At 37.1% G+C, this 16719-nt stretch overlaps 1 protein-coding gene across 2 annotated transcripts in view; it reads right to left on the bottom strand.

Annotated features, from left to right (window-relative positions):
* Window positions 1-16719, bottom strand: part of LRRK2 (leucine rich repeat kinase 2) — a 136234-nt gene that overhangs the window by 83810 nt on the left and 35705 nt on the right. For both annotated transcript variants that reach the window (XM_049625291.1, XM_049625292.1), the window contains 5 exons: window positions 11631-11775; window positions 10928-11067; window positions 6371-6499; window positions 6125-6295; window positions 773-1031 (listed from right to left, as the gene is read on the bottom strand). In XM_049625291.1, the coding sequence (XP_049481248.1) occupies window positions 773-1031; window positions 6125-6295; window positions 6371-6499; window positions 10928-11067; window positions 11631-11775 (844 nt within the window). The remainder of the gene's footprint in view (window positions 1-772; window positions 1032-6124; window positions 6296-6370; window positions 6500-10927; window positions 11068-11630; window positions 11776-16719) is intronic.

Raw genomic sequence — 16719 nt, 5'->3', positions numbered from 1 at the left:
TTTTTTTTTTTTTTTTTTTTTTTTTCCAACGTTTTTTATTTATTTTTGGGACAGAGAGAGACAGAGCATGAACGGGGGAGGGGCAGAGAGAGAGGGAGACACAGAATCTGAAGCAGGCTGCAGGCTCCAGGCTCCGAGCCGTCAGCCCAGAGCCCGACGCGGGGCTCGAACCCACGGACCGTGAGATCGTGACCTGGCTGAAGTCGGACGCTTAACCGACTGCGCCACCCAGGCGCCCCAGTATATGTTTCTTTAAAAAGCAACTGGGCAGAAACATCCCACTGTCCCACTCTATCTTTATAAAACATTTGCTAGGAAACAAAGAATTAAATACAATATCACTTTCAAGCATTTCATAACCAAAAAAAAAAAAAAAAAAGATATCAACAACAACAACAACAACAACAACAAAAAGATACCCAAACCTTCACAATATTTTTGGCTTAAGTTGTACCAAATTGAAATAAACCTAATGAAAATATTAGTGACTTAAAAAAAAATACTAATAGGGGCGCCTGGGTGGCTCAGTCGGTTGAGCGTCCAACTTCGGCTCAGGTCATCTCACCCGCCATGAGTTCGAGTCCTGCATCGGGCTCTGTGCTGACAGCTCAGACACTGGAGCCTGTTTCAGATTCTGTGTCTCCCTCTCTCTCTGACCCTTCCCTGTTCATGCTCTCTCTTTCTGTCTCAAAAATAAATAAACATTAAAAAAAATTTTTTTTAAATACTAATAAAAACCAGACTTGGACAAAATCGTCCTGCTAATACTCACTTGTTTCTTTTCTTAAATTAGATGTCCTATCTGGAAACAAAGGACCAAGCCATGAAGGTTCGATTTTTCCTATACAAAATCCTCCAAGGCAAATGCTATTATTGGCCAGATCCAGGGCGAGTCTCCGTAAGAGTAAGCTAATGATCTGGCTGTCACCTTTTCCAATGCTTATTGTCAGAGCTTTCCGGACATCCTGTTCACGGGAACCACCATTCAGTAACAGTTCCACCAATTTGGGACTGCTTGCTTTCTCACATACCTATTAAAGGAAAAAAGAAGGTGACCATATTAAAAGCCTGTATGTCTTCCTTTTGGTAGACATGTAAATTGAATTTGGTGTGATTTTTCTCTACACCTTCATTTAGATAGAAATAAAATAAAATAAGGCAAAACTCATCCTTCAAATAGACTAGGAAAATACAATAAAGTTAGCACCACAAATATCAGAGTAGCAGAAGCCAAATAATCTGCCACATGAGTCAGGTACTATGAAAAAGGCACCATCATATGGAGAAAAAGCTCTTAACACCTGAATTAAGAAAGCTGAGGCTTCACCAATGATACACATTGCTTACACCTTCTGGGATTCCGTCTGCTCCTTGTAAGACATCTGGGAAACTAGTACCACACACAGTAAAGGCTACTGCCCTGCCTTCATTCATGATATAGAATATCTAAACGAGAATATGAACATCATAAAACTTGTAAATGCCACATACAAAGGCTTCTGGCTTTCCAGCACAAGACCCTGAATTTCCACAAAGAAATTTCTTACCTGTTTTCTACCTTCCCCTGAATACTATTTTCAGAGCATGTGCTCAAGGTAGGTTCGCATACTGGGTGCTACAAAAACTACAGTGACCACAGTAAGCAGAGGGAAGGCTTAGCAACCTACAGCATACTGGCCTACACAGAAGCAGCTTCTAAAAGGTGAAGGAATGATGGTCTGCTAACAAGAAGATCAAAGTAATAACTAATAGAAATATTGTATGTCAGGAGCTGTGCTAAATTCTGTATACACTTGATTTCTAATCCTTATTAAAAACCCTTTGTCAGGGGCGCCGGGGGGCTCAGTCAGTTTAGCATCTGATTTCAGCTCAGGTCATGATCTCATGGTTCATGGGTTTGAGCCCCATTTTGGACTCTGTGCTCACAGCTCAGCCTGGATCCTGTTTCAGATTCTGTGTCTCCCTCTCTCTCTGCTCTGTCTCTCTCTCAAAATAAACATTAAAAAAAAAGTCTATGTCATAAAAATTATTATCCCCATTTTACAGATAAATATTTAGAAAAAGTATGTGATTTTTCCAAACCTATTAGAGGTAGTCAACAAGAGACTTGGATTTCAAGTCAAGCCTGTGCTCCTTTCACTGCCCACAATTAAGGATTAATTTTTTTTCTTTTCTTTTTTCTTTTCTCTTCTTTTTTTCTTTTCTCCTTTCTTTTCTTTCTTTTCAAGACAAGACCCTATGATTTAAGGTACCAGGTGAGGGGAAGGAGACTGGGGGAAATTCCTGAATTCTCTAGAATTAATGTATGTTCAAGAGATTTGAGGGGATCATTCTGTGGTTTCATGGCACCAACTCAATGCCCACCAGTCTCCAGGTTACCTACCTTCAACCCAATCTCCCCAGAGCCACTATCATACCTTTCTACTTTAGATATGAGCAGGTCACTGCCCGGAAATCTTCTAAACCCCTCTGCTCTAAGACATTCCCCCAAACACAACATGAAGTTTTCCTAAAACTTCATTACCTTCATTTATACTATTTCTACTGCCCTAAATATCTAATTCTACTCTGCATCCAGCAAAAAGATGTTCATTCCTTTTTTTTTTTTTTGAGAGAGAGAGAGAGAGAGAGAGAGAGAGAGAGACAGTGTGAATGGGAGAGAAAGAATCTCAAGCAGGCTCCAGGCTCAGTGCAGAGCCCAATGCAGGGCTCAATCCCATGACCCAGGGATCATTACCTGAGCCAAAACCAAGACGTGGACGCTCAACTCACTGAGCCACTCAGGCACCCCAAAAGATGTTCATTCTTGAAGGAACAGCTTCATAATCTCTTGTACGGTAAGTCCTTGCTACTAAGCTCCCAAGCCACACACACTCTTCCTCCTCCAGACTCCTGTCCCATTTGCTTACACATAGCACGTAGCACACTAAACCAAAAACGCCTATCAGTTTTAAAACTAGAATGAAAGGTTTGGATGCTATTGCAATTCAATTTGTACCTCCATAGCCTAGTACAATGCCTAGGAAATATATTTCATTTAACTAACAAATCACTAATATCCTATTTAAAAGCCCACAGGAAATTTAAAAGGAGTGGGAGGAAGGAAGACGGAGGGACAGAGGGGCCAAAAAACTCAATCACAAATGCCCTCTCTGTGGCCTAGCAAATTTTTTATGTCTAAATTGGCACTTACTGCCTACCTCATATTAAAATGATTTACATTTTATCCTCTCTCCTTTCCCAATACACACTTAGAAAGAAACCATCCAGAAACAGGAAAACCCTTGTATATTCTTTACTACTTATCTAGCACTGTGCCCTCCACCTAGAAATTGCTCAATACGCTTTTAAAGAGTATTTTCCTTGAGGGCCCAAAAGATCCCAGCTGACTTTAGGTACATGGGGATGAAGCCAGAGATGTATAAGAAAGTGTATCAGACAAAAGACAAGTTGGTTGAGTGTCCAACTCTTGGTTTCAGCTCAGGTCATGATCTCGTGGTTCATGAGTTTAAGCCCCATGTCAGGCTCTGTGCTGACAGCTTGGAGCCTGCGTGGGATCCTCTGTTTCCCTGCTCATGCTCTGTCTCTCTCCCAAAATAAACAAACTTTTTAAAACTGTATAATTTACTATCTTTTGCAATCTTCTCTCTCATCTTCAAATATATCAATAATGCAGCCCATGATCAAAACCAAATATTTTAGACTAGCCTTTGAGAATCAGTGAGCAACTTTCCCTACTCCCCTCCCTATCACCACCACTACCAAGAATCTATGGTATAGACGAGATTAAAGCATGCATTTGGGAAGCCGACTTTCCACCACTTACCAGGAGAGTGTCCTTAGGCAAGCTACTTAACCTCTCTGTGCCTCAATTCCTTCCCTGTAAAATGGGAATAATACTAGAACCCACTTCTAAGGTTGTTGCAAGGGTTAAACTGTGTAAAGGACTCAGAGCAGTGCCCAGGTGGTAATGAATACCACAACAGTTCGTTATTACTTTTATTCAGACTTCATCACAGTTGTTCTTCCTACCATGATCTGATGGTTTTCATCTTTGGATCTCTATCCATGTATTTTCATGCCCAGTATCAGTCTTCCATATTCTTCTATATGAATCATGTATATTACATCATTAAATTCTCCTCAGAAAGCCTAACAAGATTAACTCCCATCTTTGCTCCGAATAGTCCTTAATTAAACAGCATTGGTACATAAATAGTGATTACCTCATTTTACACTAGTATCTAAAATAATGTATGTTCAATCTATCTACAAAATTTAATCAATATCTTTAGAGGCAAATAATCTCTGACAAGTATGATAAATTCTTTAAATTTAACACACCCATGGATGCAAAGATCTGATTTTGCTTAAAAATATATAAATAAGTGCTTAAATCCAAAAGAATGCAAGAAGAAGAATAAAATAAAAAGCTCCTATACAAAGATTTAGGTAAATTGAGAGAAGAGCAGGAAGCATTTCCTGTCAGAGATTTAAAATTATTACACTCGGGTGCTTTGGGTACGCTGTTTCCCTAAAAAAAATTTGAAGGGGAAATTTCTTTTCAGTTCCTTGGCATATTCCAGTAATATTAGTGCAAAGATGTGCAGATCACACAAAAGATACACAATAAAAATGTATTATTGAGGGAAATAATTTAATTACTTTTAATAATAGAGAAGCAATTATTTTTAAGGTGGATTTCTTAAATGAAATTTGACTAAATGTAAGCAATTTGATTATTTATTTGGTCTTAATGTACACATTAATTGTGCATGAAAATAAGTTACAGGTTCAGTTTCTTTTTATGTAGAGTACTAATTAGTACTAACTTAATTTACAGTTGACAAATTGAATTGAATCCATAGGCAAGTGGGAAATTAAATAAAGTAAGGCTTTTAAAGTAAATTACTGGAAAATACAGTACTCTGTTGGTTATTTAATAATGTACATTAAATCACTGTATAATTGCTTTGTTAGAAATATTATTAATTTCTAGAAAATATACATGGTGCTACCCAAATGCTATTATAAACTGAAATTTATGCAATGACAACCCTGAAATAACATGTAATGCACTTTAATAAATACTTACTAAATTCACACTGTATGTAAAGCAATGAGTTAGTTATTCTAAATGGCATAAAGATGAACACTGCACATTTCCACTTTCATACAACTAACAAAATATAAAAGATATATTGTGTATATCACATATATTGTCATGGACTCAACAGAAGTAAATCTTTTATTTTGTATGGAGGTCAGGGGTGCAGGGAGGGCTTTATTGAGGAAAGGGCATTTGGGTCAGATTTTGAAGGTAAAGTAGAACATTTAGATAGAGGTGCTTGCCCAGTGCATGAGTGAAGGGAGGGAAGGAAGGCAAGACCACAGTGCTACACAACCAAGGGGGTGGTCAATGGCAGGGGATGCCAACGTGAACAGTGTCCCCAAGGGGGTGTAGTACACCGCCTGCATGGCCACATGCAGTACAACTGAGGAGAGAATTTGCTATCAGAGAAACTGAAAATAGAGAGAAAACGGTTGAAAGATTACCAAACTGAACCGTATGTTGTGTGGAGTGTGCCTGGAAAAGAATTTGGACAGAGATGCATTGTAGGAGACACATTTGGAAATTTATTAACAATATAACAAGGTAGGTAAACAAGTAAAATGAAGGATTATATTGGGGCACCTGGGTGGCTCAGTCGGTTAAGCGACCGACTTCGGCTCAGGTCATGATCTCGCGGCCCGTGAGTTTGAGCCCCGCATCGGGCTCTGGGCTGATGGCTCAGAGCCTGGAGCCTGTTTCAGATTCTGTGTCTCCCTCTCTCTCTCTCTGACCCTCCCCCGTTCATGCTCTGTCTCTGTCTCAAAAATAAATAAACGTTAAAAAAAAATTTAAAAAAAAAAAAAAACAAAAAACGAAGGATTATACCGGATATGCCTAAAGGACCCTATTACCTCTGAAATTCTGTGAATCTAAATTCCTACTACAAATCACAAGCAATTGTGAAATAAACTGGTGAATTCTGCAGTAAAGAATAACAGGATGTAAGCAAGAGCTGTACAATGGTAGAGTCAAATAACAGAGAAAGACCAAAGTTAGGCCTTGAATATTTACCTGACAAATTAAAGAAGTTGCCTCCTTTGTTCGATTGGCGTCTGCTCCCAACAGAAGCAAGCATTCAACCATGATACTGTTATTCTGATCACATGCTTTCTCTAACATCACGCTTTTTAACTCATCGTCCATAGCTAATTTTGCAAAGCACTTGCAACAAAGGTTTAGAAACTAAAAAGAATGGAAACGAGGATTAGAGTGAGCTAAATCCATTAACAGTTAGCATACAGGTGAGAAACACTATACCTGTTGATCCTTTTGTTCCATGATACTGGAAGACATCTGATGGAATATCACCGAATCAAAGGAATGATGCACCAGCAGGTTGGAAAAAGACACTGACAATTCCAGTATTGTTAAGATTGTCTGAAATCCCTGAAAGTGGGACCAAAATAATAACATAAGCAATTCTGGGCCAAAAGAATAAAAAATAAATAGTATAAAACAGATAATTTGTATGTGATAACTAGATAGTATTTATTGGGTTTGTACTTAAAAGCTATAAATCTTGGAACATTCCCATAAGCAAACCTTGCTCTCTCATTACTAAGAAATACAGCAGGCACACAGAGAATAAAATGCAAGCTAACAAGCCATTGTCTAGCAAGGCAGAAAAAATACTTAATGAATTAAAAATAAGCCATACTCACAGGATGAAAGCAAGATATTAATTAATATTAGAAGAGCTGAATAAGCAGAGCAACATACCCAAATCAGCCAGCAAAGTGTATTTCTTATTACAAGACTACAGATTAGGTTCTCTAGACAGCCTAGCATTTCGCTAACATTTTGGTGCCTTCTTGTGAAATTTCAGCTGCAAAAGATGAATATGAGCTCCTAGATTTCATTCATGTTGAATATAGTTGAGAAAAGCTCTAAAGGCAGTCTGAGGTTTACACCTCTGTAGCAAATTATTTATAAAGACCTAGTCAGTCACATCATTACTTTTCAGAACCACCTCGAGCATATTCCTAAGAGTTGTCTGGGCTCTCCACACATGAGAGAGTTTCAGGAAAGAATGAGCTTTGGAATTTACTATTATTTAGCTTGGGTAAACTCATCAAAGATCAATTTAACCTAAAAAAATTTTATTATCTTTCAATATAATATATTAATGAAATTGTCTAACAGTTACTATTTTGTGGTTTTAAGATGCTGAATTTCGACAAATACTAACATTTGATAAGAGAAGTAGTCTTAATTTTTGCAGGTCTGAGGGACATGTGGTCCACCCACCACTAGACTAGAGGTCCCTGCAAATTCAAATGAATGCACCAGAAAAGCAAGTAATACAAATGTGCAGAAGGCACATAATTCAAAATAAAAACTTATAAACAATGAACTGACCAAATAAAATATGTTGACAAGCCAAATTTAGCCGACTGGTCAATAGTTGAAAACCTCTACTACAGAGATCCTAATGTTTACACCTTTATGTATTAATACTGAGTAAACTGAGAGCTCTATAGCTGTACAGATTTATCTCCTTTTTCTAGGATTACTTTTAATCACTTCTGGCTTGGCTTTAGTCATCCTTGCCTGAGGCACATTATAAAAATCAGATTTATATAGCACATTGTTGTTTTTAATCTAAGAATGCTGCATGTTCAGCACTTTATAATTAAAAACTTTACATACATTATCTCATTTACTAGTAATGTCTGCGACAAGGTTATAGTCTGGGTTTTTTTTTTTTTTTATTCCTGGTCAATTCTGTCATTTATGAAAACATTTGTTGAGTGTGGTTTATGAAAGCTGCAAATTCCACTACCAAAACAAAACAAATGAATGAACAAACAAAAAAACACAACCAAAGCAGAAACTCTTAAAGAGACTACTTGTTTTGCTAACATTAAAAAAAATTTTTTTTAACTCAAAGCAAAGTGGATATGGAAGGAACCTACCTCAACATAATAAAAGCTATATATGACAAACCCACAGCTAACATCATACTCAATGGTGAAAAGCTGAAAGCTTTTCCTCTAAGATCAGGACAAGGATGCTCACTTTCACCACTTTTGTTCAACATAGTATTAAAAATCCTAGTCACCATAATTAGACAAGAAAAAGAAATAAAAGGCATCCAAGTTAGAAAGGAAGAATTTAAGCTGTCATTACTTGCAGATCATTTGATATTATACATAGAAAACCCTAAAGACACCACCAGAAAACCATTAGAACTAATAAATGAATTCAGTAAAGTTGTAGGACACAAATTAAAATACACAAATTGATTATACGTCTAGACACTAATTATGAGTTATCAGAAAGAGTAATTAAGAAATGAATCCTATTTATATTTATATCAAAAAGAATAAGACACTTAAAAATAAATTTAACCAAAAAGATGAAAGACCTTTGCACTGAAAACTATAAAACGCTGATGAAAGAAATTGAGGACAACACAAATAAATGGAAAGATACCCCATACTCATAGAATGGAATAATCGATATTGTCAAAATATCCATACTGGCCTAAGCAATCTACAGCTTTAATGCATTCCCCATGAAAATACCAATGGCATTTTTCACAGAACTAGAACAAAGAACTCTAAAATTTGTATAGAACCACAGAAGACCTTGAATAGCCAAAGCAGTCTTGAGATAGAAAAATTAAGTTGAAGGTATCACACCCCCTGACTTCAAACTATACTACAAAGCTACAGTAATCAAAACAGTATGGTACTGGGATGAAAGCAGACACATAGATCATTAATATACAACAGAGAGCCCAGAAATAAACCCATGTATATATGATCAATTAATTAACCAATAACACACAATGGGGAAAAGACAGTCTCTTCAATAAATGGTGTTGGGAAAACTGGACCAGCTTACATGCAAAAGAATGAAACTGGATCACTATCTTACACCACATACGAAATGAATTCAAAATAGATTAAAGACTTCAATGCAAGACCTGAAACCATAAAACACAAGCAGTAAACTCTTTGACATCAGCTTTAGCAATACTTTTTTGGACCATACTCTTCAGGGAAGGGCAACAAAAGCTATAATAAACAAATGAGACTGCATCAAACCAAACAGCTTCTGCACAGCTAGGGAAGCCATCAACAAAATGAAAATATAATCTAATGAATGGGAGAAGATATGCGTAAATCATACATCCAATATGGGGTTAATGTCCAAAATATATAAAGAACTTATACAACTTAAAACCAAAAAGACAAACAACCCAATTAAAACATGAGCAGAGGACTTGAATAGACATCTTTCCAAAGAAGACAGACATGTGGTCAATGTCTGTTGATGCTGATCTGTTCAACATCACTAATTATCAGGGAAACACAAATGAAAACTATAATGAGATATCACCTCATACCTATCAGATTGGCTATTATCAACAAGACAAAAAATAAAATGTTGTTAAATATGCAGAGAAATGTGAACCCTTGTACACTGTTGACGAGAATGTAAATTAGGGTGACCACTATAGAGAACAGTAGGGAGGTTCCTCAAAATATTAAAGATACCCATATCATATGACCCAGCAATTCCACTCTTGGGTATTTACCCGAAGAAAATAAAAACATCAATTCAAAGAGATATATGCATCCCTATGTTCATTTCTGCATTAGTTATAATAGCCAATATGAGAACCTAAGTGTCCATTGATGGACAAATGTATCGATAAAGAAGATGGGGTACACACATATACACAAAATTGAACACTACTCAAACATAAAAGGAATGAAATCTTGCCATTTACAACAACATAGATGGACCTAGAGGGTATTATGCTAAGTGGAACAAGTCAAACAGAAAAAGACAAATACCATATGATTTCACTTATACGTGGAATCTAAAAACCAAAACAAATGAACAAAAAATGCAAAACAGAAACAGACTCACAGATAAAAGGGAAAAACTGTCGGTATCATAGTGGGGAGAGGTTGGGGGCAGGTGAAATAGGTCAAGGGGATTATGAGGTACACACTTCCAGTAATAAAATAAATAAGTCATGGGGATATAACATATAGCATGGTGAATATAGTCAATAATTTTGTAGTAACTTTATATGATGATAAATGGTAGCTAGATTTAAATTGGAGATCATTTTGTAATATATAAAAATACCAAATCACTATGCAAAATTAATAGGATAATGTATGTCAGGGCGCCTGGGTGGCTCAGTCAGTTGAGCACCTGACTTCGGCTCAGGTCATGATCTCTCCCTTTCAAAAATAAATAAACATTAACAAAAAAATAGGATATTGTATGTCAATTATATTTCAATAAAAATAAATATGTGATAGGAAAAAAATCTGAGCCAATTTCTTTCTTAATCTCCCCTAAGTCAACATCTTTCATTCTTAATAAGGAACACTTATTATATGTCACATGTGAAATGTTGTTTGATGAAAAATACTTAAAATATTTTACTGCAAGAAAAAAAAAATATCAAGGAGAAAAACTACTAGAGGTAAGCATCCCATAATAAAACATTGAGAATGACAAACCTTGAAAAATTATAACCTCTATTTACCTAAAATCTAAACAAGTAAAGCTCAGCTGACTGGACTTTCTCTAGCACATTCTCTGCCCTTTCATGAAAAAGACAAATGGCAAATAAATATGCTGATTTTAGAGATTTAATAATGAATCACAGGATCTCTGCAATTCAATCCAATTCTCTTCACCTATAATTAAAATACTACAAAATGATAAATAGGTTTCAATTAACTAGACTATCTCCATTAATGCAAAGTGGGAATTGTACCAGCTGCTCTGAAAGAGAAATCTTCACAAGATCCCAAATTCCTTTCAAGATAATACACATACTTTAATCTGTACTTCAGCCATATCCTTAAATCGTTGTAAACTGGAAACCAGAATTTTTGCCAGCAGATGCCCAGTTCCTATGCATAAATTCTTCTTTGTAATCAAGCATCCTATAAGACCTAAACCCAGACATTGAATTTCTAGAAAAATAAAAGAAAAAAAATAATAAAATTAGTGGTTTTAAATCTCAAAACTAAAGAAAAAATTTGAAGACACCCAGCCAATAGCTAAAGGCTTATACAAAATCTATCCTAAATCCTGGGGTGCCTGGCTCAGTCAGTTAAGCATCCAACTCTTGATTTTGGCTCAGGTCATGATCTCACCCACAAGATCGAACCCTGCATAAGGCTCTGCACTGACTCTGCACTGACAGCAGGGAGCCTGCTTGGGATGCTCTCTGCCCCTCACCCGCTCACCCCTCCCTGCCGTTCCAAAATAAATAAATAAACATAAAAAAAAATCTATCCTAAGAGTGCCTGGGTGGCTCAGTCGGTTAAGCATCCAACTTCGGCTCAGGTCATGACCTTGTGGTCCATGGGTTCGAGCCCTGCGTCGGGCTCTGTGCTGACAACTTGAAGCCTGGAGCCTGCTTTGGATTCTGTGTCTCCCTCTCTCTCTGTCTCTCTGTCTCTCTCTCTCAAAAATAAATAAATAAAGCCATTAAAAAAATCCATCCTAAATCCTGACTTCAAATGGTACCAACCTTGGTCATCTGGATACATCTGAAGTGTGTGAAGTACCGAATCAATAGCACCTTCCAGGGATAATACTTGTAATGCATCAGGAAAATGTGCTAAGGAAGAAATTACTTTCAATCCACATTTCTGAATCCCAGGATTTCCAATGAACTGAAATCAAAAGGACAATTGATATTTGCTATTTAAAATGAATTATTAATACTTACTTCAGTTAAAGCCAGATACAGACTGACAAAATACAAACTAGTCCAAATAAAGATTATTACCTTTGATTTTGCCTTACATTACTAATTACTTTTTAATTATGATTAAGGATAAGAGCTACCATTTTAATACTGAGTACCTCTTCTGTGCCACACAGCATGCTAAGTACTTTACATGCATTTTCTTTTCACACGAACCTAAAGTCCATACTAATATCACTCCCAATAGCAGATGAGTTTACTGGGGGTTAGAGGGGTTGCATATTCCTAAAGTCACACAGATTGTACATTGCTGAGATGAGACCAAATCAGGGATCTTGGAGCCCTTCGCCTGTATACTGTGTATTTAGCCAGTAAAATGCAATACTGACACTCACCTACAGAAAATACTAATCGAGAATCTACTCTTTAAGTGTTTTATATGTCATGTCTCATTTTTACCCCTCAACAGCCTCATGTGATAGATTCACCAAATTTCAAAGATATGGGAACATGAAGAGCTCAAATCACAAAGCTAGTATGTGTCAGGTCTAGGACTTTAATATAAATGTGTCTCCCTTAGGGGCGCCTGGGTGGCGCAGTCGGTTAAGCGTCCGACTTCAGCCAGGTCACGATCTCGCGGTCCGTGAGTTCGAGCCCCGCGTCAGGCTCTGGGCTGATGGCTCGGAGCCTGGAGCCTGTTTCCGATTCTGTGTCTCCCTCTCTCTCTGCCCCTCCCCCGTTCATGCTCTGTCTCTCTCTGTCCCAAAAATAAATAAAAAACGTTGAAAAAAAAAATTTTTAAAAAATAAATGTGTCTCCCTTAAAAACTCAGGAGCCAAAAACAAAAACAAAAACAAAAAAGAAGAGGAAGAAGAAAAAGAAAAGAAAGCACAGGAGGTTAATCAGTACCTCTTCCAACTTTTTAATCTCAACTCTTCCAGATGATTTGACATCATTTACAGGTATCCTAATACAGGCCACTTCTTTTTCCAAACTATCCTACTTATTAACTAAGAAGAAACAGTCAATACACTTTCCAACCATGGACAATCACAGTTACACCTTCTCTCTTAAAAGCCCGTGACATATAGCTAACTCTTATATGGGATGGGCCATCTCTGCTTTTCCATAATGTTTTCCATGATATGAATGCCCACCTAATAGCTTTCCTTTCAAAAATTACAATGCTATCCTTCACAGCACTTTTGTTTACACAGACACTGGTTTCATGGTATCTCTACTCCAAATGTGTGATTGGCACTACTGTGGGTATACACCACGGAGCTGAGAGTTTCAAGTCAGATCTCAAGCTCTGTTACAGCTTTTTCAACCAAAACCATCTACCCTCCAATCTTTCTCACTTCCATACTGTCAACGAACAGACTTTCATTCCTTTCCAATCTAGTCCTCCAATGCTTCTCAATTGTCCTTATTCAGCATCTTTTTTTCTTTATAGGGTATGAGGAGAAGCATCATTTTGTCATCCTGTGCCTTTCTCTTCCACCCTAATTGCTCAGCTTGGACATCAGTTCACCTATCATTTCAACAACACACTCATATCCTTGCCCCGCTTCATACTCTTTCCTGTCATTGTTTCCATCTTACCAACTCTCTGGGTAGCAATTTGGAGCCAGTTAAATTTAGGTTTAAATTCTGCCTCTTTTCACTTAATAGTTCCATTAAAAATTAATGAAATAACATTTACTCAGAAGTGGTATTTACTCAGAAGGTATTATTCAAGAAATGAAAAGAAATTCAAAGTAGTTCAAAGTGAAGCTGGAGGGATGGCTCATGTGTCTCTGCCTCCTCACCTTAAACTGATCCTAAAAATCGAGGGTTGTTATGAGGATGAAATGAGATGACTCACTGTCTGTGCAACAAACCCTGAGTGATGGCCACGGTTCAGGCCTTGGGATAACCACCCTCCTCATAGATGAAAAACTTCTAACAGGAGACAGAATGTCCCTTAATTGGTCTTCCATTCCATCAAGCTACCATTTCTCCTCCATTTCTAAACTTATTAATAGAAACATCTACACCCACTATCTCCACATTCTCCCTACCCCTTAATTTCATATAATCAGACTTCTGTCCTTACCACTCTGAATTAAAACCATTCAGAGAAAAAAGTCCTTTAACAACCAAACTGCTACTTTTTCCTCCCTTGATTTCCATGACATGGTACACCCCTAATTATTCTCAAACTTTAAAACCATTCATTTGCCCATCTCCTTTACAATCTCTTCTTTCAATGTCAAACTTTGTCCAAAGTTCTTTTCTTAAAACCCTTCTATTTATGGATGGGACTTCGTACACTAACATGGTTCATGTCACCGTAACAATAGCGACAACCACAACAATAATGCCAAAATCTATGCAGCACTCGCTATGTGCCAGAGATCCTTTTAAGCACTTCTTATATATTAACCCATGTAATCCTCATAATAACCCTATAATGTAGAAACACCATGATTAGCCCTATGTCATTGATGAAAAAAACTGAGACTCGGAATCCTTTAAGCAGATAACTCAGAGCACAAGTTTCAAGTCTCTTAAGCTCTAAGCCCACATTACTCTATGCTTGACGCTAGTATCTTAAACTCGGATGTTCAAAGCTAAAAGTTTATTAACTTATCAGGAAAACATAAAAAGGAAAATGTTAGATTGTAGACTGTCTGAACTTTCTGTGTGATGAATAGTACCACCATTCCTACTTCCTAGGCAGGGCCAGCCTCCTGCGTACGCACCTGCGCAGCCATAGTTCTCTGTGCTTCCAAGGGCCCCACACTCGGTATAATGCTCTGCCACCACCGTCTTGAAAGTCTTAGTTTTTAAGCAAGGAGTCCTGCATTTTCATTTTGTTCTGGGCCCCACAAATCAGGTAGCCAGTCCTAACCTCAAAATGCATCATAGGCTTATTTTTTTATGCTAAAAATTAAATCAAAAAGATATTTATAAAGCATACATATTTGTTCTTAATACCATCCCTCTAACAAGTTTCTACTCAACTATTGGTTCTGCTACCTTAAACTCCTCTAATCTTGAACTATTTATTTCAGGTACAGTTGGATGATGACTAACGACTCCCTTACATCAGGAAACCTGTGATTGGTCCATGCAAAGAGAATGACAGCTTCACATTATTACATACGATGGAGCGCAGATAAACTGTTGGATAATTTAAAATAGTGGTATTTGACTTCTGACCGATTTGTAAATTTGAAAATATTTATACAGGGGCACCAACTCTTGATTTCAGCTCAGTTAGGCTTCCAACTCTTGATTTCAGCTCAGGTCATGATCTCACAGTTCGTGAGACCAAGCCCCACACTGTTAGCCCAGAGCCTGCTTGGGATTCTCTCTTTCTCTCCCTCTCTCTCTCTGCCTCTCCCCCCCCACCAAATAAACTTATAAAAGTATGTTACATGTATATATTTATATTTACAAGCCTACACTAGTCTTTTCTTTCAGTTATCAAATGTTCTGTCTTGAAAATAGTGATATAATGTATTGCTGTTCAAATGGAAATTAAAATCAGTTTACTAGTTTATACTTAGCAATGTTATCCGAATGAAATTTTTGGAAATGCCAGTGGAAGGACACATACAGATGTTAAACAGAAACATCTTATTGCCTATGCCCCACAATTTTCCAAGTTTTTCAGAAAATACATAAATAATTAAAATGGTTTCCTCAATGAGCTAGCTAGCCAGCTCAAGTCACCTGGTTCAAAAATAGTCTCTTTCCTAGCTGTCAGCTACGTCAACTGCAATTCAAGAAAACTTCCCAGAAAAAATAAAAATATGGAATGTATAGCTAAAAAGAAGACACCGTAGTCCAGGACTAAAATTAAGATACAACGTAATAAAATATCTGGATTTCAAGAAAAAGAATCCTTTGGTATCCAGGTGAAAATATCACTCATTTTAAAGTGAGAAAAAAAAATCAAGCTGGTTTTAGACTTTTCCCCTAAAACATTCAGCACTAAAAGACAGTGAAATGCCTACAAGTTTTTAAAGAAAATGAACCCCAATATTTTACACCCAACCAAACTGTTTTTTCAAGAGTTCAAATATAAAGCATTTGAACAACAGATGTGAACTTCAGTCTGAATGTTACTGGAGTTTTATATATATCCAAACATAAATTCACTTTAATAAATACTTTCCAGGGCTCCTGGGTGGCTTAGTCGGTTAAGAGTCCAACTTCAGCTCAGGTCATGATCTCCTGGTTCATGGGTTCCAGCCCCACACTGGGCTCTCTGCTGTCAGTGCAAAGCCTACTTCGGATCCTCTGCCCCCCTCTCCCTCCCTCTGCCCCTCCCCTGCTCTTGCTCTCTCTCTTTCTCAAAAGTAAAAAAATAAAAACATTAAAACATTAAAAAAATAAAAACAAATAAATAAATAAATACTTTCAATAGTCTTTGCATTGTAACCTTAGTTGAATCTCAAATTCTATCTAATTGGGAATTCTGCTTTCCAAGAATAGACTTACTTTTAAAGGTGATTCGTTTCAGGTGTCTGCGGTATTTGGGCCCAAAATCTATGATGCTTTGTAACATTTATTCAGAGTGAGACATGCAATCACAGAATTTTAGAGCTTAAGAAATACTTATGTTCCTCTTTTAGAGTATTTTTTTTTCCTCAAAAGTGGTGAGGAATTAGGGGAATAACTTTTAGGAATTAAAAACAGGGGAGGTTTTTAAAACTAAAACACTGTCACTTCTATTTCCCCCTGACCTTAACTCCCTGCCTCCAAATGACAGTCGCTGTTTAGTGAGATGCCTTGTCATTGCTCAGCTGTTGAAATGGCGGAACACATAGGGGAGGCAGTGGTAGGCTTCTCAACCACTGCTTCTGGAAGTAGCAAGCAAAAGAAAGGAAGACCTGGGAGCTGAGTGCTTTTCTTG

The sequence above is a fragment of the Panthera uncia genome, chromosome B4 (assembly GCF_023721935.1).
Source record: "Panthera uncia isolate 11264 chromosome B4, Puncia_PCG_1.0, whole genome shotgun sequence".
NCBI classification, from domain to species: domain Eukaryota; kingdom Metazoa; phylum Chordata; class Mammalia; order Carnivora; family Felidae; genus Panthera; species Panthera uncia.
This window is presented reverse-complemented; position numbering and strand designations above follow the sequence as displayed.